Source organism: Chrysochloris asiatica, unplaced genomic scaffold (assembly GCF_000296735.1).
Source record: "Chrysochloris asiatica unplaced genomic scaffold, ChrAsi1.0 scaffold00187, whole genome shotgun sequence".
NCBI lineage: Eukaryota > Metazoa > Chordata > Mammalia > Afrosoricida > Chrysochloridae > Chrysochloris > Chrysochloris asiatica.
The window spans coordinates 3,439,194-3,464,037 of NW_006408705.1; the positions used below are offsets into that span (position 1 = coordinate 3,439,194).

Here is a 24,844-nt window from a genome sequence, read left to right on the forward strand (position 1 = left end):
TAAGTTAAATCTATAGCCCACAGTTTAAAAAAAATTGCGTTGTAATACAAATTTTTGAAATCTGATAAAAGTTATTTGCTTTCAAAGAAAGCAATGTTTAGCCTAGTTAAAAGCACGATGGCTCAGTGGACAAACAATAGGAGTGGAACTCACCAACTCCCGATCTGATAAATCTGCAACAAAAGTGCTGCATACTCTTGAGCATGTCACTGAACCTCTTCCACATTAGTAAAATGTGTAGAAAAATGCTGATAATCAAAGGAATATCATGATGATTAACCAATGGTAAAGTCTTTTAATAAGTATTATTATCATTAATCTGAAACCTACAAAGAACAAATACCCCAACATCAATGAATATTCAAGGTTCCGTTCTGGGCTTTCTCATTAGAAGAACCATGGTTCCTTGAAAAAACAACTGATTTCAAGTTTGTGATGGGCAATATGAAAGAAGAACGAGTATACCTTGTCATACACCAAACATCAAAGAAACCATCAACTACTACACCATGGTCTATGAAGATGGGACCATTTGAAACATCAACTAATTTAAATCCATGAATTCATAACACTTCAAAAAATATATATCCTTCATCATTGTTTAATGGTATTACTGAACCAATGATATTGAAAACTGGTAAAGTGAAAAACAGGAGGGTAGGGAAGGGAAAGAAACAAAATGGCACTTATGTGGCTTTTCCTATACAAGCTGAAATACTGGGTAGCCAATATTTGAAAGTTCCTCTTTCAAAATAAATGATAGAATGTCACTAGTTTGTGATTCCTAATAGTTGCAACAGAAGAATCAAAGACTATTTATGCCTCCTGATATAGAACACACACTAACAACTGTGAACTTGCGAATCTTGCTTATATCTCTTATATAAAAAAAAGCAAAACAGTATCCAATCTGTCCAACAAAAGATTTTTCTATAATGGATATATTTTAAATCTATGCTGTTTAGTAAGCAAGCATTAGCCTTATGTGGCTATTGAGCAGCCACTAAAATGTGGCTAATGAAACTGTAAAGCTAAACTTTTAATTTTACTTAATTGGAATCACTTTTAATAGCCACATGTGAGTAACGGCTATTGTAATGTACAGCCCAGCTCTAGATCAAACTTGGGGTTTATAAACGAAATTCAGAGAACAGAGGACTAACATGCTAAACATCATGGACTTTAAAAAGCAAACCCCAGACTCGGGGAAAATGCAAAATACAATAAAGTTTTTTCTTAATAAATTGCAGAAAGAAAAAGAGATTTCAGACAAACACCAACCAAAGCATAGATCTTATCTGGCTCCTGATTGAAACAAAACTTCAAAACCAAGAATAGAAAGAAAATCTTGACATTTATAAAAGAATTGGAAATGTACACATTGACCGTTGTGTGTTCAGTCGGTTCCAATTTACAGTTAAGCCATGTAACAAAGGAGAAATGTTCAGTAGTGTTTTCTTTATGAAAGCAGGTCTTTCTCCAACGGAGCTGCTGGATGGGTTAGCAACTGAGAATTTAACCAGTGCACCACTGTAGGTCACCGAACATTGAATAGATATCTGATACTAAGAAACTACTAATTTTCAGATGTGACAATTGTATTATAGTTATGTTTCAAGTTAAGTAAGTGCTTTATCTACTAGAGATATTAAAATATTCATTGATGAAACCATATAGTATTTGGAATTTGCTTCAGAATATTAAGGAAGCAGGGGGGAGTAGGTGAAGATAAAGATGAAGTGAGTCTGGCCATGAATAAAAATTATGGAAGCTAGGTGCTGAGTAAATGGGGGAATCACTGTATAATTGCATCTAGTTTTCTATGGTTTAAATTTTACAAAGCCTTTCCCCCTAAACAAGCTCCTATGGCTCTTTTAACCACAAATAGCTTCACATAATATGCAAATTAAAGACTTCACCTTAAAAGGGGGAAAAAGTTTTTAAATGCTCTATTCTTACCCTAAATAATACTGACTGGCTGGTTATGAATTCTATAGTATTTTTATTTTAATTTCCCAAGGTGTTTTAAAAACATAAAACATAGCACTTACCATTGGGGTTAAATAATCGGCAGCTTTTTAGAGACGTTTCATAACCTACTACTAATTCTTCTATGATTGCCACCTAGAGTACAAACACACAAGCACACTTTAAAAAAAAATTTTTTTTAATGGTACTATTCTTATGCAAAAATAGTTATTATTGAAGGCCTAAATAAATATTCCAACAGCCAGTTACACACACATACCCTTTATAAATCTCTTAATCTAAAAAAATTCAAGTAATCCAAAAAAATTCAACATTCAACATTCCTGTTGGTATATATTAAAACATTCCTGTTGGTGTATATTAAAACATAATTTTCTAAGGATTTCTTAATAGACTCCTTTCCCATGCTAGGAAATAAAGCATCAAGCTGACCCAAGGATCAGGAAAGGGTTGGAAAAAGAAGCAATGTTGTGAATGATATATATATATATGCTGATTCATTTAAAATCTTAATTCAAATAAACAACACCCAGAGTTAATACTGCTCTTCAAGAACGAAGAATTAAAAGCTATATTCAAAGAGAAACTTCACAAATTGATGATAAGAATCAGCTCTTAATTTCATAATACAGGGTAAAACATTAGTGAAGCTGCAACACAGAACAGTGGGCGGATTTATGAGATCCAGGAGAATGCATGGTTGTCCAGGTTCTGGTGTCTCCTGAGTCTTGATTACACTACATGCTCCTTGCTTCACGAAGGATCTGTGAATATTATCATTTCCGTTTGTTGCTTAATCTAGCTTTAATGGACTTCTGCTAGTATAGAAGCTCTTTTAAATAAACTCAATTTAACCTACTCAACAAATGAACATCAGCTCTCTTGATTACCTCAGTAAACTGTGAGAACCCAACGGTCGCAGCTAGGTTACTCAGGTGTGCCCATGTTCTTCTGCTCCCACATGCTGAACTATATGCTTACTAAGAGTCACTTTTGCTTTCTCAAACCTGTTTGAATCAGTTGCATTTATTATCATAAAATTACATAACTTAATTCAATATTATTTCAATTTAACAAATAAGAACAAAAGGAAATAACTGTTTCTAGAGGTTGAATGCCATGAAGTTGTTATTGGAGTACCATCGAGTCGATTCCGACTCAAACTGACTATGAATAGAGTTTCCGAGAGCTGCTGGTAGGTTTAAACTGTTGACCTTGTAAGTTACCAGACCAATCAGTGCTTATCCTACACGCCATACCAAAATTCCAAAAGATAAGTTGTTGTTATTGTTAAGTGCCATTAAGTCAGTTCTGACTTATAGCAACTCTGCATGTAGGTTTTCTAACAAGCGGCTGGTAGGTTCAAACTGAACTTACAGTCTAGTGCTTATCTTACAGCGCTATACCAGGACCCGAAAAGGTTAAGTTGTTATTGTTGTTGTTGTTAGTACCATGGAATCAGTTCCAACTCACAGTGACCCTGCACAGGGCTTCCGAGGCTGCAAATCTTTACGGGAGCAGAAAGCCTCATCTTTCTCTGGTGGAACAGCTGGTAGTTTCGAATTGCCAACCTTGAGGCTAGCAGCCCAATTCGAAACCACTACTCTACCAGAGCTCCTTAAAAGATAAGTTATATAACCATAAATAATAAAGGGGGAAAGTATAAAAATGTACACCAAGACTGTTTCACAACAATCTCAGTTCTCATGCTACTAAAAATGGAAATGATTGACCACATTTTACAGATGCAATTTATGCAAGGAAAAATAAAAGTGACACACCAAACAATAAAGTCCCTATACCGGGCCTTTCACCAAGACTGGCTAATAAATGCACATCATGTGCTTAAGGTTAAAATGTTTAGCATGTTGAATTTGTTCCATCTTTATCATTCTTTATTGTAACTCATTAAAAAAGAAACTCTAACCAACATATCTTGATGCCACTGTACTTGCAAGCAAAATAATGTAAGTTAAGAATAAACCATTCTCTAGACAAGCATTTACAATATTATAACACATAGCTGAAAGAGTAAGTTGACTTACTGGGACAGCAAACAAACTCTTCTGACAGAATTTTTTTTCTACCAAATAAAAAAGGAGAAAGATTACTAAACTAAAACTTGGCTTAAAATTTTTCTTTTACTTCTGTCTTTCACCATGAGCAGGGAATTAAATGTTGGAGAAATCACTAGTGTACCAACTTTTCATACCTATGCAGACTCAACGAATTACGAGGGGGATTCAAGAAAACTTTGTCGTAAAATTGAATTATCTTTTAATTTCTTTTTTTCCATGAACATTTGAAGCTGTCTCGTATATAGCAGAAACAAAAGACAGAAAAAACAAATAAGCAACATATTATTGAGCTGAAGAGATAGCCGGTGAAGAGACAGGCATAGGTGCTAGAAATGGCAAGCGACTAGATTCACAAACTGTGTTTTTGTGCAAAGAAAAATCAAGAATCAACTATTCCAAATGTTGAGCAAAGAAATGACAGTAAAAACAAAACATCAATTTTTTTCTTTACCTTTTCTTTATCTTTGTATAAAGATCTCAACGTATTGAAGACTGGTGGACAACCCTTGCTGAAATTCATCCTTAGGAACTTATCCAAACATTCCTTAAACTTCTCACCTTGGAAGAAAAACATCCTGTTGGCTTACATTTACCCAGACAACTCTAACAATACAAACCTTAATATTAATATGCATACATTTAAAACCAAGAAAAAAAACTTTAAATCATAACGGCATTTCCATTCCTTTGCAATTATTCTCACTCACCAGATAAAAAGTTTAATGGAAGTCTTCTGGGCACTAGTCCCCTAGGATATTTAGTCCAGGCCTCCTCATAAATTTTTAGCCTTTCTAACATATTAGCTGCAGACAAAGAAAAACACTTTCAATACATACATCACACACTATATTTTCCTAGTAAACCACAAATTTCTCATAATATATTAAAATTTACTCTATTAAGCAGAAAATTTGTAGTGGGGAAAAATCATTCACAATCTTACCACTGAAACACCAAAATATCATTTAAGAATATTTCCTTTCAATATTTCATACCTAAATAACAAAGCACATAGTTTCATCATATTATGTTTCAGGTATCTTTTCAAAATCTGAGAATTCCTTCTTTACTTCAAGTTCTAAGAAATTCGTGTTGTTTGTTTCTATATATTATAACTTCACTATTCTCTTTAGCCTCTCATTCTTAACTCTTCTATTTTGGGTGTTCTCCATTTATTCCCTATATTCTATTTCTCTGTATTTATTTTATATTATTTCTTTCATGCTCAGTGCTGACTCTTGAGAGCTTTCCTCAGATCAAGCTTCTTTCTTCAATAATTTCTCCTCAGTTATGCACATTCCTATTCAACAATGTGTGGCACCGTTAAGAAAAATAATGGACTGCTAATCAAAAGGTCAGTGCTTCAAATCCAACAGCCCCCCTCCTTGGAAACGCTCTACAGGGTCACTGTGAGTTGGAACCAACTCAGTGACACTTAACAATTCAACCTATTAAAAATTTTCTTTTCATTTCACAGATTCTTAATTGGTAATTTCTGGTACCTACCCATTCATGTTTCATGGCTGCAAATTCCTCTTAATCTTAAATTTTTTCAGATTCCAAATTTTCCCTGTTGCTGCACTGATGATTAATTATTATTCACTGTACTGGTGTCCCTACGTAACTTGCAAATTCTGTGTTAACAAGAAGCCCAAGTAGTGTGGTGGGTTAAAGCACTAGGCTGCCAACCACTAGATTGGTAGTTCAAACCCACCAGTCACTAGGAGGAAGAAAGATGAGGCCATCTGCTCTAGCAAAGGTTTTGTCGTTGCTGTTGTTAAGTGTCTTTGAGTCAGTACCAACCCATAGCAACCCTGTATAGGGTTTCCAAGGAGCAGCTGGTCAGCTTGAACCACCGACCTTGTGGTTCAAATGACTTTGCAGTCTGGTGCATTAACTCACAGCACCACACCAGGACTCCTGGTAAAGGTTTATAGTCTCGGAATTCTTAGGGAGCAGTTCTACTCTGGCCTACAGCATTACAAGAAGTCAGGACTGACTCAACAATGGCAGTGGGCTTGGGTTTCTTTGGGTCAGTGGTGTCAGAAATGGCTTAGTACCAATCCTAAGGGAAACTTCAAATCAGCATTGATCAAGTGGCTAAGGAACCTATTTATTTCTAGATTGTGTACACCAATACACACAAATGGACCAAATTTGAGGGAGCGAAGAGAAAAGTAAGGTCTCTGAACCCAAGTTCATCTGAGTGGTGCAAATTAAGCTCCTTTTATATATATAGCAGTGCAGCGTCTGGCTACATTTGTAGGGCACTGGCAGGCCTTTCAGCTACAGTCAAAGCCTACCAAATAAGCTGCTCTTGCTGTCTTTCTAGAAAACATCTTCATTTCTGTCTCATGTTTTTACAATACTATGCATTTGTTTTCCTTAAAGTTATTAAAATTCTTTTCTCAACCATTTCTATAAATTAGTAATAGACAATTCAGAATGTGTTCATTCTGTGACGTAAAATGGAAGCTTAAATAAAATATACTTTTGTATTCAGATTATGAATTAATTCTTAACCACAAATCTAACAGTCGTACTTCTCAATGAGATAATAAAATATATACTAATAACCACAATGAGATTTTACACCCGTGCCATCGACTCGTTTCCTGACTCACAGTGACCCTGTATAGGGTTTCTGAGGAGTGGCTGCTGGGTTGGAACTGTCAACTGTGCAGTTAGAGGCCAATGCTTATTCAACAATGACACACCAGGGATCCTTACACCCACTAGGACAACTATTATCAAGAAAACGAAAAACAGCAAGTGTTAGTGAGGCTATGGAATCCTGGTGTGGCGCTGTGGGTTAATACGCCAGACTGCAAAGCCGTCTGAACTGCGGCAGTTCAGCTCACCAGCTGCTCCTTGAAAACCCTATAGAGTCGCTATGAGTTGGAACCGACTCGACAGCACTTCACAGCAACAACAACAACAGTGAGGCTATGGAAAAATTGAAACTCTCTTGCATTGACTGTTGGGAATGTAAAACGGTGCAGACAATATGGAAAACAGTTTGGTGTGTCCTCAAACAGTTAAACAAAGTTATTACATGACCCAGCAGTTGCACTACTAGGTATATAAACCAAAAAATTGAAAACTAGGACTCATATATTTATATACCAATGTTCATCTCATAACAGCACTATTTTTAATATCTAAAAGATGAAAACTCCTCAAATGTCCATCAAAGGAGGAATGTTGTTGTTGTTAAGTGCCACTGAGTCGGTTCTGACCCATAGCGACCCTGTATAGGGTTTCCAAGGCTGTAAATCTGTATGGGAGCAGAAAGCCTTAACTTTCTCCCGCAGAACTGCTGGAAGTTTCGAACTGCTGACCTTGAAGTTAGCAGCCCAACTCGTAAACCACTATGTATAGCAAACTAAATATTACTCAGCCATGAAGGGAAATGAAGCTCTAATATATACAATATGAGCGGACCTTAAGGTTGTTTAATTAAATTATATAAGTCAGATACAAAAAGGCAAATATTATATGAGTCTATGTATATTTTAATTATTTATAATCATATGAATAGGCATATCCATAGAAACAGGAAAGCAGAAGGTTTCAGAGGCTGAGTGGAAGAGAAAATGGGGAGTTGCAACTTAATGAGTATACAGAGTTTCTCATTTAGGATGATAAAACAGATTTGAAAATAGTGGTAATAATTGCACAACATTAATGAAACATTTAAAAATGGCTAGAATGGAATACTTGGCTATAAATTTCATTATAAAATTTAAAATGCCTACATATAGAAAATAACACTTAGAAAATAAATCTTGAACAACACTACCTGGCTTGAGTGCCTTTTCCAAGCCTTTGTAGTAAGCCCAGTTCTCAGGATTTCTCTCTTGTAATCCTCTATAAACATCAGCAGCATCTTCCAAACGACATAATTGCAAAAGAAGTTCACCTGATTCGGGTAGGGGATAAAATGAACTAAATATCTGATAAAAATATTCTGATGTAATTTTAACTTTTCCTTAAGTTTATTCTTATAATCAATCTCAAATCTAAATCAAGGTTGGAAAGTAAATGGATTTGGTACCTTCCTGAAATTCCAATTTCCTTCAAAAAGACTCCATATCTTGTGTTTTAGAGTTTACATTATTTAGAAAATTCATCTTCTTCTGTATTCTGGTCCACTTTTCCACATTCATTAAGCATACTGTCACCAAATATTATCTGTTGTTGCTATGTGCCCTCGAGTAGTTTCCAACTCATAGGGACCCTATAGGACAGAGGAGAACTGTTCCATAGTTTCCTAAGCTGTAAACCCTGGCAAGAGCTCATCTTCAAGTCTTTATTACCAGGAAGCCACTGGGTGGTATCAAATGCTGACCTTTTGGTTACCAGCAAAGTATTTGTTGTTGCTAGGTGCCATCGAGTCGGTACCAACTCATAGCGACCCTACATACAACAGAACGAAACACTGTCCAGGTCTTGGGCAAACCTCACAATTTTTGCCATGCTTGAGCCCACTGATGTTGCCACTTTGCCAATCAATGTCGCTGGAGGTCTTCCTCTTTTTCTCTGACCCTCCACCCTACCAAACATGATATCCTTCTCCAGCAACTGGTCCCTCCTGACAACATGTCCAAAATATGAGACACAAAGTTTGGCCATCCTGGCCTCCAAGGAGCACTCTGGCTGCACTTCTTCCAACACAGATCTGTTAGGTCTTTTGACAGCCCATGGCACTGTCAATATTCTCCTCCAACACCGTAACTCAAAAGCAACAATTCTTTTACGGTCTATCTTATTCACTGTCTAGCTTTCGCAAGCATATGAGGTTAATAAAAATACCAAGGTTTGGGTCAGGCGCACCTTAGTCCTCAAGCTGACATCTTTCTCTTCAACACTTTAAAACGATCTTATGCAGGAAATCTGCCTAATGCAATATATCGTTTGATTTCTTGACTGCTGCTTACATGAGTGTTGACGTTGGATCCAAGATGAATGAAGTCCTTGACAACTTCAATCTTTACTCCATTGATAAGAATGTTGTTTACTGGTTCAGTGGTGTGGATTTTTGTTTGCTTTACAGTGAGATGCAATCCATACCAAAGACTGTGCTCTTTGATCTTCACCAGTAATTATTTTTAAAGTCTTCTTCACTTACAGCAAGCAAGGTTGTATCATCTGCATATCACAGGTTGTTAATGAGTCTTCCTTCAATCATGCCACATTTTTCTTCATAGAACCCAACTTCTCAGATTATTTGTTCAGCATACAGGTAGAGTAAGTATGGTGAAAGAATACAACCCTGTTGCACATCTTTCGTAATTTTAAACCATTCAGTGTTCCCATGTTCTGTTCGAACAACTGCCTCTTGGTCCATGTACAGATTCCTCATGAGCATAATTAAGTGTTCTGGAATACTCATACTTTGCAATGTTGTCCATAGCTTGTCATGATCCACACAATCGAAAACCTTTGCACAGTCAGTAAAGTACAGGTAAAAATCTTTCTGGTATTCTCTGCTCCTTCTTCCTAGTCTGTCTTCATCTGGAAGCTCTTCTGAAATCTGTCCACCATGGGTGACCCTGCTGGTATTTAAAATACCCATGGTATAGCTTCCAGAATCACAGCAACTTACAAGCCACCACAGTATGACAAACTGACAGATGCGTGGTAGAGCTAAGTACTTAACAATTGCTTATTCCTGCCATTATATGGACAAACAACTTTATCATCCAAATTAATGACCCAATTCAGCGCTCTCACTCATTCCTTTATGAACTACAACATAATTTGCTATAACAGCAAATAATGGTGGCCACTTGTAAGACCATATAGTTTCTGATTCTCTTGTAACTATCAAATAGGAATCTTGCTTTAAGCTTCATTGGCTTACCTTCTCTTCTTACTAATCCTATCATTCAACCTCAGATAAAATTGCCATTCTCTTATCTAACAAGCTATCAGAAACCTGTACTTTTTGGCTTTCTTGGAATCCATGATCAATGACATCACAAAAAGACATTAACAACCATAAGTATAAAATCAGTCTCAAAACTTGAGTGCACTTGTTTGCCTTATCAATTTTAAAGCATGGGTCATTCCAATTTGCTTGTTTGCTTCAGCACTTGTTCTGGAAGGTAGGAGAGTTAGAGAAATGACAAGGGGCACTGGTTTCAATAAAAATATAAGAGTTCTAAACACTCTTAAGCCTCAAACATTGTTCAGGAATCCCTTTCCTTATCCTTACTGCTATTGTTAAGTGCCACTGAGTTATTTCCAACTCATAGCGAACCTGTCTAGGGTTTCCGAGGAATAGCTGGTAGTCTGACTGTGCTGATCCTACAGCACCACTATTCGCTAAAAGTACTATCTTCAAACAGGTGAGATGCTGATTGCTAACTGCAAGGTTGATGATTCACACCCACAAACCACTCCTTGGAAACCCTATACAGGGTTGCTAAGAGTCAGAACAGACACAACAGCACTTAAGAGCAACAACTTCTTCCTTGTACCCTTAACTCTCAACAGATAATAAAAACAAACTTATTTATTGAGAGTTTACTATGTATCAGTGAGTATACTGCATGCATTAACGAAATCAGTCCTCACAAGTTTACCAGATACATTACTATTATTATTATTATTCATTTTAAAGCACTAAGAGCTTAAGTAAACTAGCCCAGCATCTCTCAGATAGAGTTGGAGGCATGATATGAACTCAAGTATTATGGTTAAAAGAATGCTTATTCTTAACCTCTGTACACAGTGATTCTCGACTAGGGGCAATTTTGCCACCCTGAGGACATATGGCAATAGCTGGAGACATTTCTGTTGATCACAGCTTCAGAAGGAAAGGAAAAGAGGGCCAATGGATAACCTACTAGCATTCAATAATAAAGGCTAGGGATGCTGTGAAACATCCTGCCAATATACAAGAGAGACCTACCATCTCTCCAAATAAGGAATCACATGATCCAAAATGTCAACTGTGCTGAGGTTGAGAAAGTTTACTAACCAAAAACCTACTTCACTGAGAATATTTTAAAAATTCTGAAACTTTTCTCTCCTACAGCACTCTACTTTAATTTCCTTCCCTTAACTCTCCAACTTTTTCTGAGTGAGAAGACCTGGTAATTTGAATTAACAATGAAACGTTTTTGCTTGACTATGCACAATGACCGAACACTCCCCCCAAGTATTTCTGACCATCTGGATGAGGCCTTTCTGCTCCCGTAAAGAATTACAGCCTTGGAAACCCTATACAGGGTCACTGTGAGTTGGAACTGACTCCACGGCACATAAAGACTACCACCACCAGTCTCCCTTCACTATTGCAACAATGTCTTAATTTCTGGAAATTCCAAAGATTGACTCTACTCTCAATTGTCTTTTCTCTATACACCCTGTCCTCAAAACCTGCTAACACTGTAGGTACTCAATACTTTTTTTTTTTTTTGACTGAGCTGGTGGCCTTGCTTCCTACTTCATCAAACAGAGACAGGAGCAATCTCTAAAATACCCACTATATTCAAATGTCTACTTGCCCATATAGTCTAACATTTCTCGTTACTGTGGATGAATATTCATGTTCTTATCTAAGGTTAATTCTTCAATTTTCAAGTAGATTTCATCCCCTCTATAACATGTAATATTCTATCTCTACTGGATCATTCCACAGTTAGTACAAACGCATACTGCAGAAAGCTTTCTTTTGATCCTACATCCATTTAATCTACCACCTTATTCTGTCCCCCATTATAGCAGAAGGCTTTGTATTAGTCATAATGCTTGCTATCTTCAAATCCTCTACTCTCATTCTCACTTAAACTTACATGACTGGGTTTTTACCACACAGCCTTCAAATTCTCAGAAAATGCTTTTGTTATGGTGGCCAATGATATCCAAATTGCAAAACTCCATCAGTAAATTCTGAGTCTCCACCTTAACTTGACCTTATCCTTTAAAGTTATCTAAAAGATCAAATAAAATATGTAAGAATATTTTGAAAATTATTATGTATTCCCATAAAGAAACGGAGGCCTAAGCCTTCCCCTAGTCATATAAATATTAATAAACAGTGAAGGAATCCAAACTAGTTTTTGTTGGTCTTGTGATCTTTCTATTAAGTCAGAAATTTCTTCCTTTAATACTACGGGGGTGACCAAATCTAATGACAGAAAGATGTCTTGCATCAACCACACAATCATTGCTACGTTTGAGCCCATTGCTGCTGTCACAGTGCCAATCCACCTCAATGGGGGTCCTTCCTCATTTTCTCCAACCCTTCACTTTACAAAACATGGTACCTTCTCAAGGGACTGGGCACTCCTGATTCACAAACATAATCCCTCCAACTCTAACTTTAGCTTCCTTTCCTTCCAAAATTCATTTTCTTTCTATGACCACCATGGCATTCCAATAAAACTATACAAGATATCCTAGGCATGGCCTATACTGTATTTTAGAGATGCATAAATACATATTACTGACAAAGAAAATCTAGATTATAAACTTGAATTATTTTCAGATTAATCAGATGCTTCATTTAAAGGATGTCTCATTGAGTCACTTCATTTAACATTGTTGTTTATAATTATCTTCCCCTATATCGACGAATTAGCAATATCACAATATCCATTCTTTAAATGTATATTTTCCCATGTTAAATAAGTGAACAGCTAAGAAATAATTTTTTTTCATCAAAAAGCTCTATCACTCAATTTACAATAAAAGCTTAAACAATAACAACAAAACAAAAAAAGCAAAGCTCTATTATATCAAATTATCAGGAGCAAACTAGAGGTTTTCTGAGCCATTCTTTGTTATAATTAAATACCAGAATAAATAGCATTCTTAATAAATTACCTTTGGTTTCTTCTACAGCGAGCTTATCACAAATTTGCTTTTCATAAGTACAAAGATGTTCCAGGGCTTCTCTATAGAGGCCTGCTTCCCGAAGTACTTGATTCTGATATAAAAGGAGTTCACTATATTCATAATCCACTTTATCAGGGGATGTCTGTATATGGGTATAAGGAATACACAAGTAAAAATTTTATTTTTATATTACAAAATTATTTAGTCTCAAAACCATATAAATTCAAGGATAACATTTAATTGATAAAACTGGTTTTTAAAAATTTTTTCTAAATGTCTATCTGTGGAACAACAAAGTCAATAATGACAATATTAGCTAACAGCCTGATAAAAAAAAAAAGACTCCATTAGTACTTATATATGGTAGTTAAATTAATGAGAGATAAGGAAAGCCTGTGCATAACAGCAGAATGCCAAATAATAAATCTAGGAGGAATAACAAATTTAGAAAAATCACCACTTCATAACTATCGTAGTAATACTTGATTCAGACAAAAATTAATCAATAAATCCTTAGAGTAATGGTCAGTTTCATAAGGAATAAACTCTTGATACTCAAAGTTATCTTGTTAGAAATGGCTTATTAAATACAAACAGAAAAATTAGCAATTTACAGTGAAGAAACCTGGCAGGTACCACTTCAACCAAGTGATCAAAATGGACTAAATGGACATGATGTGCCTGCCTCTTGATATGATGAGCTAAGAAGGGACCAACATCACTTCTGGTTTTTAGCTAAAAACATAAAAGTCTAATGATAACAAGCCACCATGAAATCCGAATTGAGGGACATACTACAAAAGCACTTGCTTTGTACCGTTAAGTTTCATGAAATGCACAGAAATGATCAAACGTTATTTTAGATTTTTTTAAAATGCTGAAGAGATATTACAACTATGCTCAAGGTATGAGTCTAAACTGGATCCTGAAATGGGATAAAAATGAGTAGATAGGATATCATTAGAACAATTATAAATTCTACATATGGATCGTGCATTCAATTATAATGCTGAATTTCTTGACTTCCGATAATCATACTCTCTATAGAACTGACACCTATAAAATTATTCATAAGAAATACACAGTGAAGAAATAAATATATCAAGAGCAGAAAGATGATAGACTAGAGAGCCATGCTACACAGATCTTCTACAACGAAGACACAGGACCAAATGAAACAGACATGAAAGATAATCCTGGAACCCTAAACTCCAGTGAAGCCAGGCAGAAGGGGATTGAATACACACTAGGAGAAGTTCAACAAAAGCAGCAAGAGAGGACATAGATGGATGAACTGTCATGAACTCTTGGTTGATAATTTGAGTAACTGCATCCACATGCAAAAGTCATATACATCGAATTGTAGCAATTTTTACTGCTTCCTGTATCAAATGTCTTTATCTTCCTCTAGTTGAGTTCTAATCAGCAAGTCATACAAGCTATGTCAAATGGGTACTGTCTGCAAGTTTGGGCATTTTACATATCTCCCCCACATATCAGCTGGATGCTTCACTCTCAGCTCCCAGTTTGAATCTACCAGCTGATATGAGAGAAAGATGAAGCTTTCTGCTCCTGTAAAGCCTCGGAAATCCTACACAGGGTCACTATGATTGAACAACTCTACAGCACATACCTACCAACAATTCTGGCTGTAGCATTTGGATTTTCATAAAACCAAATTCCCCCACACTTGGGGATATTACACCCTATCTATAAATTTGGATTCCTGATATGGAGTGTAGGAACAGAACTAGACTGTGAACCCGTAAGTTCAAATCCTACAGCTGCTCCTCGGAAACACTATACGGTGTTGCTACGAGTCGGAACCATCTCGACGGCACTTAACAAGAACCAATTATAAATTGCCAAGAAGAAAATGCCTCTGTGGCTTACCTCTATAGTTATGCTGAAATCACAGAATGCTAAACTGGAGTCACATCATAATTTGATATTGTTAAACCGTATATATAAAATATACAGGAATTTGGATATTGGATTTCTATAGCTGTAATTGGTATGGCACTGTGAGTTAATGTGCCAGACTGCAAAGCCATTTGAACTGCAAGGTCGGCAGTTCAAGCTCACCAGCTGCTCCTCAGAAACTCTATACAGTCGCTATGGGTCGGAACCGACTTGACGGCGCTTAACAAATAACAACAACACTTTTTATATGTCCTTTTTACTTACCATGAAAATTAAAACTCCTGAAGATGGGTCAAAGATGTTCAGATTAAAAAAAAAAAATACAAAAAACAACAGGTATTTGGGACCCTCAACATGTAATGTGAATAAAAATTGCAATGAAAAAAGTTATTGTTAGGTGCCATCAAGTTGGTTCTGACTCATAGCAAACCTATGCACAACACAATGAAACACTGTGTAAGGCCCACAATTGTTATGTTTGAACACATTGTTGCTGCAAACTTGTTAATCCATCTGTCTGGAATCTTCCTCTTTTTCACTAAACCTATACTTCACCAAGCATGATGTTCTTCTCCAGATCTGGTCTGACCTGACAACATGCCGAAAATATGAGAAACGAAGTCTTACTATCCTCGCTTCTTCAGATGTTGTACTTCTTCCAAGACAGACTTGAAAAGAGTCAGAAATAATAAAAAACCCCAATTATAGCAGGAAGAAAATTTAGACAAATTATAAAGGAAATGTGTCAAATACTAGCAATTAATTAATTTGGTGAGTTCTTAGTATTTTTTGTGCAACTATTCTATACATTTGAGACTATTTCAAAATAAAAGATCAGCAAGTCTTTGTACACATCTCTTTCAATTAGCTATATTTAGAATCACACTTAAGATCCCTTACGGATATTACCTGTTGTGTTTTCCTAAATTCTTCTAAAATCTTTGCTGCCATCTCATAATCCTCTAATAAATGGTAAGCAATGGCATAGCCAATCCATGATGCTCTCTGTGCAGGTCGAAGCTGAAGTAATTGATATCTAGTTTCCTTTAAAGAGGAACAAAAGAAAACAGTTTTTCTTAGGTTTACAGTTAAATGTACCCTAGAAAGATCACATTAATTTATCCCACAACACTGCACATTTTGTAACGCAATACTGGGATGAACAGAAAATAATCATACTGTGAAACTTATGGAGTCAAAAAGCATTTGTTAAGAAGCACAATGAAGCCTCCAAGTTAAATTTAAATCTACTTCAAAAACTTAAGATAGTCTTCTTTATTTCCTGATGCATTCATTCTAAGAAATGAGACACAATAGAAAATATAGTACACCAAGGAAAAAAATTACTCAAAAATTCTCCAAAAGAAAACAACAACAAGGTACTCAACTATTGACTTGGTGGTGGTAGCGGTGTGTCGTGGAGTCGGTTGCGACTCATAGTGACCCTGTACAGGGTTTCTGAGGCTGTAAATCTTTAAGGCAGCAGAAAACCTCATCTTTCTCCTGCGAAACAGCTGGTAGTTTCAAACTGCTGACCATGAGATTAGCAGCCCAATTCATAACCACTACACTACCATTTTTTTTTTCTTTTTATCTACAAAGATTGCATCTTTTATTTTGTAGCAAAACTTTTTTTTTTTTTTTACCTTTTTTTAAGCTTTTACTGTGCATAGAGTGATAATTTACATGGGAGAATGTCAGTTTTGCACTCATCAAATTTCATATTACTGCAATGATTACAATCCCATCCGACCATCATCATTCAATAGTAATTCCTTCTATTCCCTGTTCGTTTGTTTTGTTTGTTTGTTTTTTTGATGTACACTAAAACACTCAGAAATATATAATCATTTCAACAACCACAGGGCACATTCTTCAAGCCTGCCTCTTGGCCTCAAGCACACAGCCTTTCTCTTTCCATGAGTCTAGATAGAGTTCTCAGCTCTCTATCTCTCCATGTCATTATCTCTGCCCTCCATCTCTGGTATCCTCGAGTCTCTGGATAGGGTCCCACAGAAGTATCTTCTGTTCATCTAACCACTCCAGGATGGTCTGCATGTCCTTTCAAGTGGGAATGTCCCACCTTGAAGATTCTGGTTGGGGCTCAGGATTCCACCTAAGGTCCTATGCACTACAAAGGCTCCACAAGAAGCCTACTTCACTGGGGAAGTTCTAGAATCCATTTTAGGTATTCCAAGAAGTCCTGGTGTGGTGCTGTGGGTTAATGCACCAGAGTGCAAAGCCATCTGAACTGCAAGGCCAGCATTTCAAGATCACCAGCTGCTCCTCGGAAACTCTATATAGGGTCACTATGGGTCGGAACCGACTCAACAGCACTTCAACAACAACAACAAATCAGTGATAGGCAAGTGTCTATTTTACTATAGTATGCAAGGGAAACTAACATCCATAAGACAGTCAAGCATCTTAACATTATTTCCCCTCTTTTACCCATTCAGACTATGCCTCGATCCCTGTATCACAGAGCCCTGTTGTTCCAAGGTTGAACGTACATCACTATTTATCTCTGTCCCATTTAGCCCATGCAAACCTGCCTAAGTGTTCCCCTATTTACCTTGTTCTTCCATTCTCTTCCCCCTTCTTGTGTACTGTGCCCCCTAGCACCCAAACCATGCTGTGTCTATCCCCTAACCTGTGCTCTACCATCCCCTCTCTCCCATCCCTGGTAGCCAACAAAAGGTAGCCAACAAAGAATCGATTACATTCATTTGAAAGATGCAAAATGTAGTTTATCACGAGGTACTCAAAAGGTTCTAAGTTCAAAAGTTCTCTATTTTACTTACCCTGTAACCCTCAAGATCTCGCATTTGAATCTGTAGTAAAGAAAGGTCCCTTAAGATTTGAAGATTGTCTTTATCCCATTTTAGTGCATTTCTGTAACACTTAATGGCTTCATCATACTTCTTGTCTGACCTTTGGAGAAGGCCATAAACATGCCAACCTAAAGGATTTAGTTAAGGATACAACCTACAAGTTAAAAAAAAAAAAGTTCCAAATGGTCCCCTAGAAAACTCTGAAAATTATAGTTATTTATAACATTAAGAGCTTTTTAAAAAGGAAGGAAAGTAAATGTCAAAAGCATGATGCCTAGCCTGCTTTATTGGCTCTATGACCTTGGACATATTTTCTTATTTATAAAATGGAAATTGTACTTTTATGGAGAAGCATAGTAGTGAAGACTAAATTGGGTAACATACATAAAATGCTTAATGAGTAGCACAAAGTAAATGCCCAATGAATGCTAGGGATTATCTCTGATTATCTTTATTATTAAAAGAAAAGGAAATGGGATTCTATGACATATAATTACATATAACCAATGTGAAATTTCTTCTAGCTAGTAAGACTCCTAGAAGATCTTTTAGGGTAGTACAAACTTTCTAAAAACTAACCACATATAAAATAAAAATATTATTTACCTAGTAGTTATTATGAGTTCTTAATTAAGATATAAGGTTACCAAAAGGTAGTCACCAACCTTCTTTGAAGTTAGGAAAGGCCACATTTAAGAAAGCAAAATACAGTTGCAGAAAATGCTACAAAGGGACAAATACACAAACAGTTCCACTCTCCTAACAGATGCAGTTTCGAGACATGAACTACTGCAACCTACCCAATTGTCCTACCTTCAGTCTCTTCCTTTTACTCAACTCTGCCAAGCAATCTTTTCTATAACATATAATCAAAACTAAACAAAATTATTCCACTTCTCTTTCTAAAAACCTTACGGTGTTTTTCTCTCCGTGATTCTCTGCAGAGTCAGTAAAATACAGAATGGCTAGGATAATATGTAACTAGAAATATTTATTATTATAACTTTATATGGAAAAGAATGTTAACTTTTATAAGGTAATCAAATGGTTTAAGCTAAAGCTTGGCAACAGCGTCTTTGAGTTGGTTGGAATATGCATTTTTAAGGTTTAAAAACCACTACCTTTTATAATCTGTTCCTGTATTACCTTTCAGCCCATTCCTTCCTGTTTCTATCACCAATACCATATATTGGTTACCTGGATCTTGAGCATCCAATGACATTCTAACTACCTTTAATCTTCACCTCCTAATAATTTATGCTCCAGGAATTTAACATTGCTGAAAAATTTAACACCCACCCAGAGAATCCAATTAAGTAACTGTAGTTAACACCAGAATACTATATGATCATTTTAAATGTTGGGAAAATATCCAAAACAATCTCATTATTTAAGCTCTGACTTACTTTTCCAAACTTTTATCGCCTTCGATACACATAATTCTGTTTTACTGGGTTGGCTACAATTCATTGAACAAGTTGTAACATTTTTAAAGTATCTGTATAAGCTTCCAATAAGTAAATCTTCCTTCACTAGAATTTAAGTTCCTTGAGAGCAAAATCATTTCATTTATTCATCTGTACTGTGCCAAGAGTCTATTAAATACCTAGAAACTTGCTGAAATGATATTTATTTTTAAACTTTAATTAACAGGAAACCATAATTTTCTATACTTTCCTCAGACATTTCTATTTGCTCTTACCCTCCCATTAACCCACTGCTGTTAAGTGATTCCAATTAATAGCAACCCTATTGTTGTTATGTGCCGTGGAGTCGGTTCCGACTCATAGCGGCCCTGTACAGGGTTTCCGAGGCTGTAAATCTTTACAGGAGCAGAAAGCCTCATCTTTCTCCCGCGGAACAGCTGGTAGTTTCAAACTGCTGACCTTGCGGCTCGCAGCCCAATTCGTAACCACTACGCTACCAGAGCTCCTTAGCAACCCTATTAGTCCTTCATTTAACGGAATAATATTTATTTAGTTCTACCCAAAGGAGCCCTGGTAGCATAGGGAATTATCAGCTGGGCTGGAAGCCACAAGTCAGTAGTTCAACTCTACCAGTCATTCCATAGTTGAAAAATAAATTTTTTATTATTATTATTTTTTTTTTTTTTTTGCTCCCATGAAGACTTACAGCCTCAGAAACCCTATTCAGGGAGGCTATGAGTCAGAACACAACCATCACCACCACTAGTATAACCTAACTCCACCAAGTCAATTCAGACTCATAATGACCCAACACTGCTTAGCATTGCTGGAAGCATTGTTAAGTATACTATCTGAATCAGCCATCAAACCCAATTGAAATACACTACACAAAGTCTGTGCTCTTAACCGCTCATATATGTATTTCACCTCTCTTTATGTATGGTCTAGAATTCCTTAGATTTATGATCAAACAATAACTAGATGATCCCCTCCCCAACTTTTAAAATAGTAAAAACAGCTTCCATAGATAGGTTTTTTTCCCCATCCTTCCCATGCCTGTTCAACTTGCAAGGTAATCCCCATTTATTTGTGAGATGTGAAGATAATACTTTCTTGTTAAGTGCCATCGAGGAGATTTCGACCCATAGCGACACTGCATAGGGTTTCCGTGGAACAGCTGGTGAGCCTGAACCGCCGACCTTAAAGTTCAAAGCAACCTTGAAGTTCCAGCCCACATGGTAAAAACACAATAAATGTTCTCTGAATGAAAGCGTTGCATTTTTTTTTTTCCTTTTGAGTTTCAGAAGGAATAACTTCCCTCCTTGAATTGTAGGATTTCTGACTCTCAAATTGCTTTCTTACCTCAAGACACCCCTTCCCAGCCCATAAAAATACCTCAAAAAGGATACACACATGACTCTTCAAGTCATTTCTCAAACCTCTACGGACCAATTCATAAGCTTCTTCTTTTTTCCCCAAACAGTTCAATGTTAATCCTTTCATAGCCAGAGTTTCTATTTTAAAAAATAAAATGTTACATTAGCCTAAGAATTTAATAACTTCTAGGAGATTACTAACTAGGAAGTTTTCCAGGAGTTTGCAAAATTAAAACATTTTTTTAGGTTGACAAGTCAAGTAAGCACAGATTTCTAGATCCCTTCTTGAAACTAGGTTCTCTAAGACTTTAAGAGAGACAAAGATAAAAAGTGCATTTACATCTTAATTAGAAAGATATATTTATATTTATTAATTTGTATAACAAGTTACAATGACTCTATTTCTGTTTTTCAGAGCAATACCATGGAATAACCTTGTATTTACTTTAAAGGATGACAAAGTTTGCCTTAAAAATCAGACTTTATTTATGTGAACCCGTTACAAAAAGTTAAGTCAGTGTTCAAGGATTAAATCAAACAAAACTTGCCTATATTTCTGATTTTCATGTATTTATTTTTTAATGTTTCTTTGAGACTACTAGTAAATATATAAGTAAAATAAGATATCAGAGACTTGCAGTAAACTGAGAGAAACACTAAGTCTACAGAGAAAGATATCCAATTATATATATTTGGCAAGGACTCAAACTAGTAAGATACCGTAAAAAGTAATACTTTTTTATCAAAGCAGGATAATCTATTTTAATAAAACTTAACAAATAGTTAAATTTCTACACTTTATCAAATTTAGGGTTGCCATCACAAGTGTAAGCCACACCATTTTTAGAATACCATTAAAAATTTTTATTAGTGGGTGGTGATGGTGATGTGCTGTAGAGTCTGTTCCGACTCACAGCAACCTTGTACAGGGTTCCTGAGGCTGTACATCTTTATGAGAGCAGAAAGCCTCATCTCTCTCCCGTGGAACCTCTGGTAGTTTCAAACTAGGTGACCTTGAGGTTAGCAGCCTGACTTGACTCGTAGACCACTATGCTACCAGAGCACCTTTTATCAATGGGTGGCAGGGTGCAAAACAGTGGTGTTGGGGGGGCGGACTGCCAATTAAATATACTTCATACTCAAGGGAGTGTGGTGGTTCCACATGATAAACACTGGATTATGAATCATAAGGTCCTCAATTCAAGTCCGCAGGCTGTTCTGTGGGAGAGAGATGAGGCTTCTGCTCCCACAGATGTTTAAAGCCCCAGAAACTGTATATAGGGTTGCTGTGAGTCAGAATGAACTCAAGAGTACTCTTAAAAATAACTTCATAATCAACCTGATTTCAGATTTATTTAAAATATGGTGAAATTACATTTTTGAATCAATAAAATTTGGTGCTCTTCTATATTAAGTATATTACGATTATCTTATAAGTAATAAATATAACCAGCTGTCATAAAAGAAATGAATAAAAAAGTCTAATACTCAGCTGGGAAGTTAAAATAAGTTTTTAAACAAAGAAAAGGAGGCAAGTTTAGATACTTTTAACATGATCAAATAAATTTCAGAAGACTCCTATTCCTGACCCTGTACAAATCAGATCTGCAAAAGTTTGTTTTTCCTTTGACTCATAAATTTAGTCAGATACTCTCCCCTTACTCTGTAAATATCCCACCAACAAATCTACTTTTACACAGATAAAAGGAAGTAAACTTCCAAAGCACAACAATATACAAATCATGTTCTAAAGCTGACTTAATCTGACAATACTAATTAAGACACAATGCTAAAAAAAAACAGGTGCTGGTTCATGACCAAAAGACTAAAGGGGTATTTTATTTTTCTCAGTAAGTTAAACTAAGGTCTTAAGTAAATTCTTTTAAAGAAAAATGTCACTTAAATAAGCATATTGTTTAATACTTTTTTCTGCCTTTTTTACAGAGCTAACATATAAAATGGAGTCCTGGTGTGGCACTATGGGTTAATGCGCTGGACTGTTTAAGGTCATTTTGAACTGCAAGGTTGGCGGTTCAAACTCACCAGCCACTCCTTGGAAACCCGATACAGGGTTACTATGAGTCAAAACTGACTCAAAGGCAGTTAACAACAAACAAAATTCAAAATAAGAAAATATCACAACAAGTAGAATGTGTTACTATATTCTTGATATTATATTTGAAATACTGAACAGCAATCAAACTCATCTTCTCAAAACAGTCACAGATTAGTAGGTAATGGCTGTTACCCACTCTGTAAATTAGATAAGGCTGCTGGAAATAACACAACCCAGATAAGAGAAGCTGGACAAATAAGTAAAGCATCACCTACCTACACTTAGAAGTTTAAGGTATTTACACTTACCTCCATGTTCTGCAAATTTGGGGTTAGAAAGGATTTGTTTACAGAACTTCAATCCATTTCTGTACTGCTTATGTTCATAACATCTCTGCCAAAAAAAAAAAGAAAAAGAAAAACTTTACTGTAGTAAGAAATGGGAACTTATATTAGCTTTCTAGAAAGATCAAAAGGTATAACTTCACAAAAGACAAAAGAACGGAATACACATTAGGAAAATTAGAAAATCATAAACTTGTTCCAAAAAGTCCAACAATTAAGTGTTCTAGAAAGTGAAAACTGAGAATGAAATATTTTAAAGTAACATTTTCTTTTCTAGAACTGAGTAACAGAAAACTCTCAAGCAAAAAATGAGTCAAACAAGTACCTGCAAAATGAATGGGGAGAAACTACAAGATACCATAGACATAAAAAAGTACTTTTTTTTCACTCCCACTAGCATGAATATGATAAAAATATTTTTTTAAAAGGCAAAAAATAACAAATGTTGGCAAAGATGTATGGAAACTGGAATCCTTATGCACTGCTGTTCGGAATGTAAAACACTACAGCTGTTGTGGAAAGCAGAGAGGCAGTTCCTCAAAATATTAAAAATAGAACTATCACATAGTTGTTGTTCAATGCCACTGAGTTGATTCCAATTCATAGTGAGTGACGCTATGCACAGCAAAATGAAACACTGCCTGATACTGTGTCATCCTCACAATTGTTGTTTGAGCCCACTGTTGCTGCCACAGTGTCAATTCATCTTTTTAGTTGACTTGCCACTTTATCAAGCATGATGTCCTTTTCTAGGGACTGATCCCTCCTGACAACTTGGCTAAAGAAATCTCACCATTCTTGCTTCTACAGCACATTCTGGCTGTACTTCATCCAAGACAGATTTGTTTATTCTTCTGGCAGTCCAATATTCTTCACCAATACATAATTCAAATGCAGAGTCTACTAAGGTCTGCCTTATTACTGTCCGACTTTCACATGGGTTGGGTCATGTGCACATTAGTCCTCAAAATGACATCTCTGCTCCATAACACTTTAAAGTGGTCTTATGACACAGATATGCCTAATGCAATATATTGTTAGATTTCTTCACTGCTTGGATTATGGATCCAAGGAAAATGAATTCTTTGACAACATCAATCATTTCTCCATCTATCATGATGTTATCTATGGGTCCAGTGGTGAGGATTTTTGGTTTGTTGTTTTTTTTTTTTTTTTTCACATTGAGGTACAATCCAGACTGAAGACTTTTGAAATTTTCTGTTCAGCTTTTACTTCATTTCTTCCCGTTGTTTTAGCTTCTCTATGCTCATGAGCAAGTTTCAGTCTCTTCTGATATCGATTGGTCTTTTGCTTCTTTCCTGTTTTTTTTTTTGCTTTACATAACCTTTTGCTTTCTTGATATTATCACACAACTCTTCTGGTTTCCAGTCACCAGTGTCTAATGCATCAAATCGGTTCTTGAGATGGTGTCTAAATTCAGGTGGAATACATTCAAGGTCATATTTCGGCTCTTGAGGACTTGTTTTAATTTTCTTCCGTTTCACTCTGAACTTGTATATGAGCAATCAATGGTCTATTAAACTGACCCCTAAACCTGTTTTGGTTAATGATATTGAGCTTCTCCATTATCTCTTCCCACATTGTTGCTGTTAGATGCCATCGAATTGGTATTGACCTACAGCAATAAATCTCTCTCCATAGATGTAGTCAATTTGGTTTCTGTGTATTCCATCTGGTGAGGTCCATGAGTATAGTCGTCTTTTATGCTACTTTTAAAAAGGTACTCGGCAAAAAATTCTATCATGTGATCTCAAGCATCATTTCTATTATTGAGGCCATATTTTCCAACTACTGATTCTTCCTATTTGTTTCTAATCCTTGAATTTCAATTTCTAATAATTATCAATACAACTTAATTGCATGTTAGATCAATTTCACACTTAAGAAGTTGGTATAATCTTCAATTTCATCATCACTGGCTTTAGTGTTTGGTGCATAAATTTGAA

General features: G+C 35.9%; 1 protein-coding gene across 2 annotated transcripts in view; it reads right to left on the reverse strand.

The window, feature by feature from the left end:
- Window positions 1–24,844, reverse strand: part of NAA15 (N(alpha)-acetyltransferase 15, NatA auxiliary subunit) — a 115,261-nt gene that overhangs the window by 32,131 nt on the left and 58,286 nt on the right. For both annotated transcript variants that reach the window (XM_006872225.1, XM_006872226.1), the window contains exons 2-10: window positions 22,842–22,926; window positions 20,511–20,615; window positions 17,645–17,802; window positions 15,750–15,884; window positions 12,906–13,059; window positions 7,870–7,989; window positions 4,775–4,870; window positions 4,519–4,625; window positions 2,052–2,124 (exon numbers count right to left, since the gene is read on the reverse strand). In XM_006872225.1, the coding sequence (XP_006872287.1) occupies window positions 2,052–2,124; window positions 4,519–4,625; window positions 4,775–4,870; window positions 7,870–7,989; window positions 12,906–13,059; window positions 15,750–15,884; window positions 17,645–17,802; window positions 20,511–20,615; window positions 22,842–22,926 (1,033 nt within the window). The remainder of the gene's footprint in view (window positions 1–2,051; window positions 2,125–4,518; window positions 4,626–4,774; window positions 4,871–7,869; window positions 7,990–12,905; window positions 13,060–15,749; window positions 15,885–17,644; window positions 17,803–20,510; window positions 20,616–22,841; window positions 22,927–24,844) is intronic.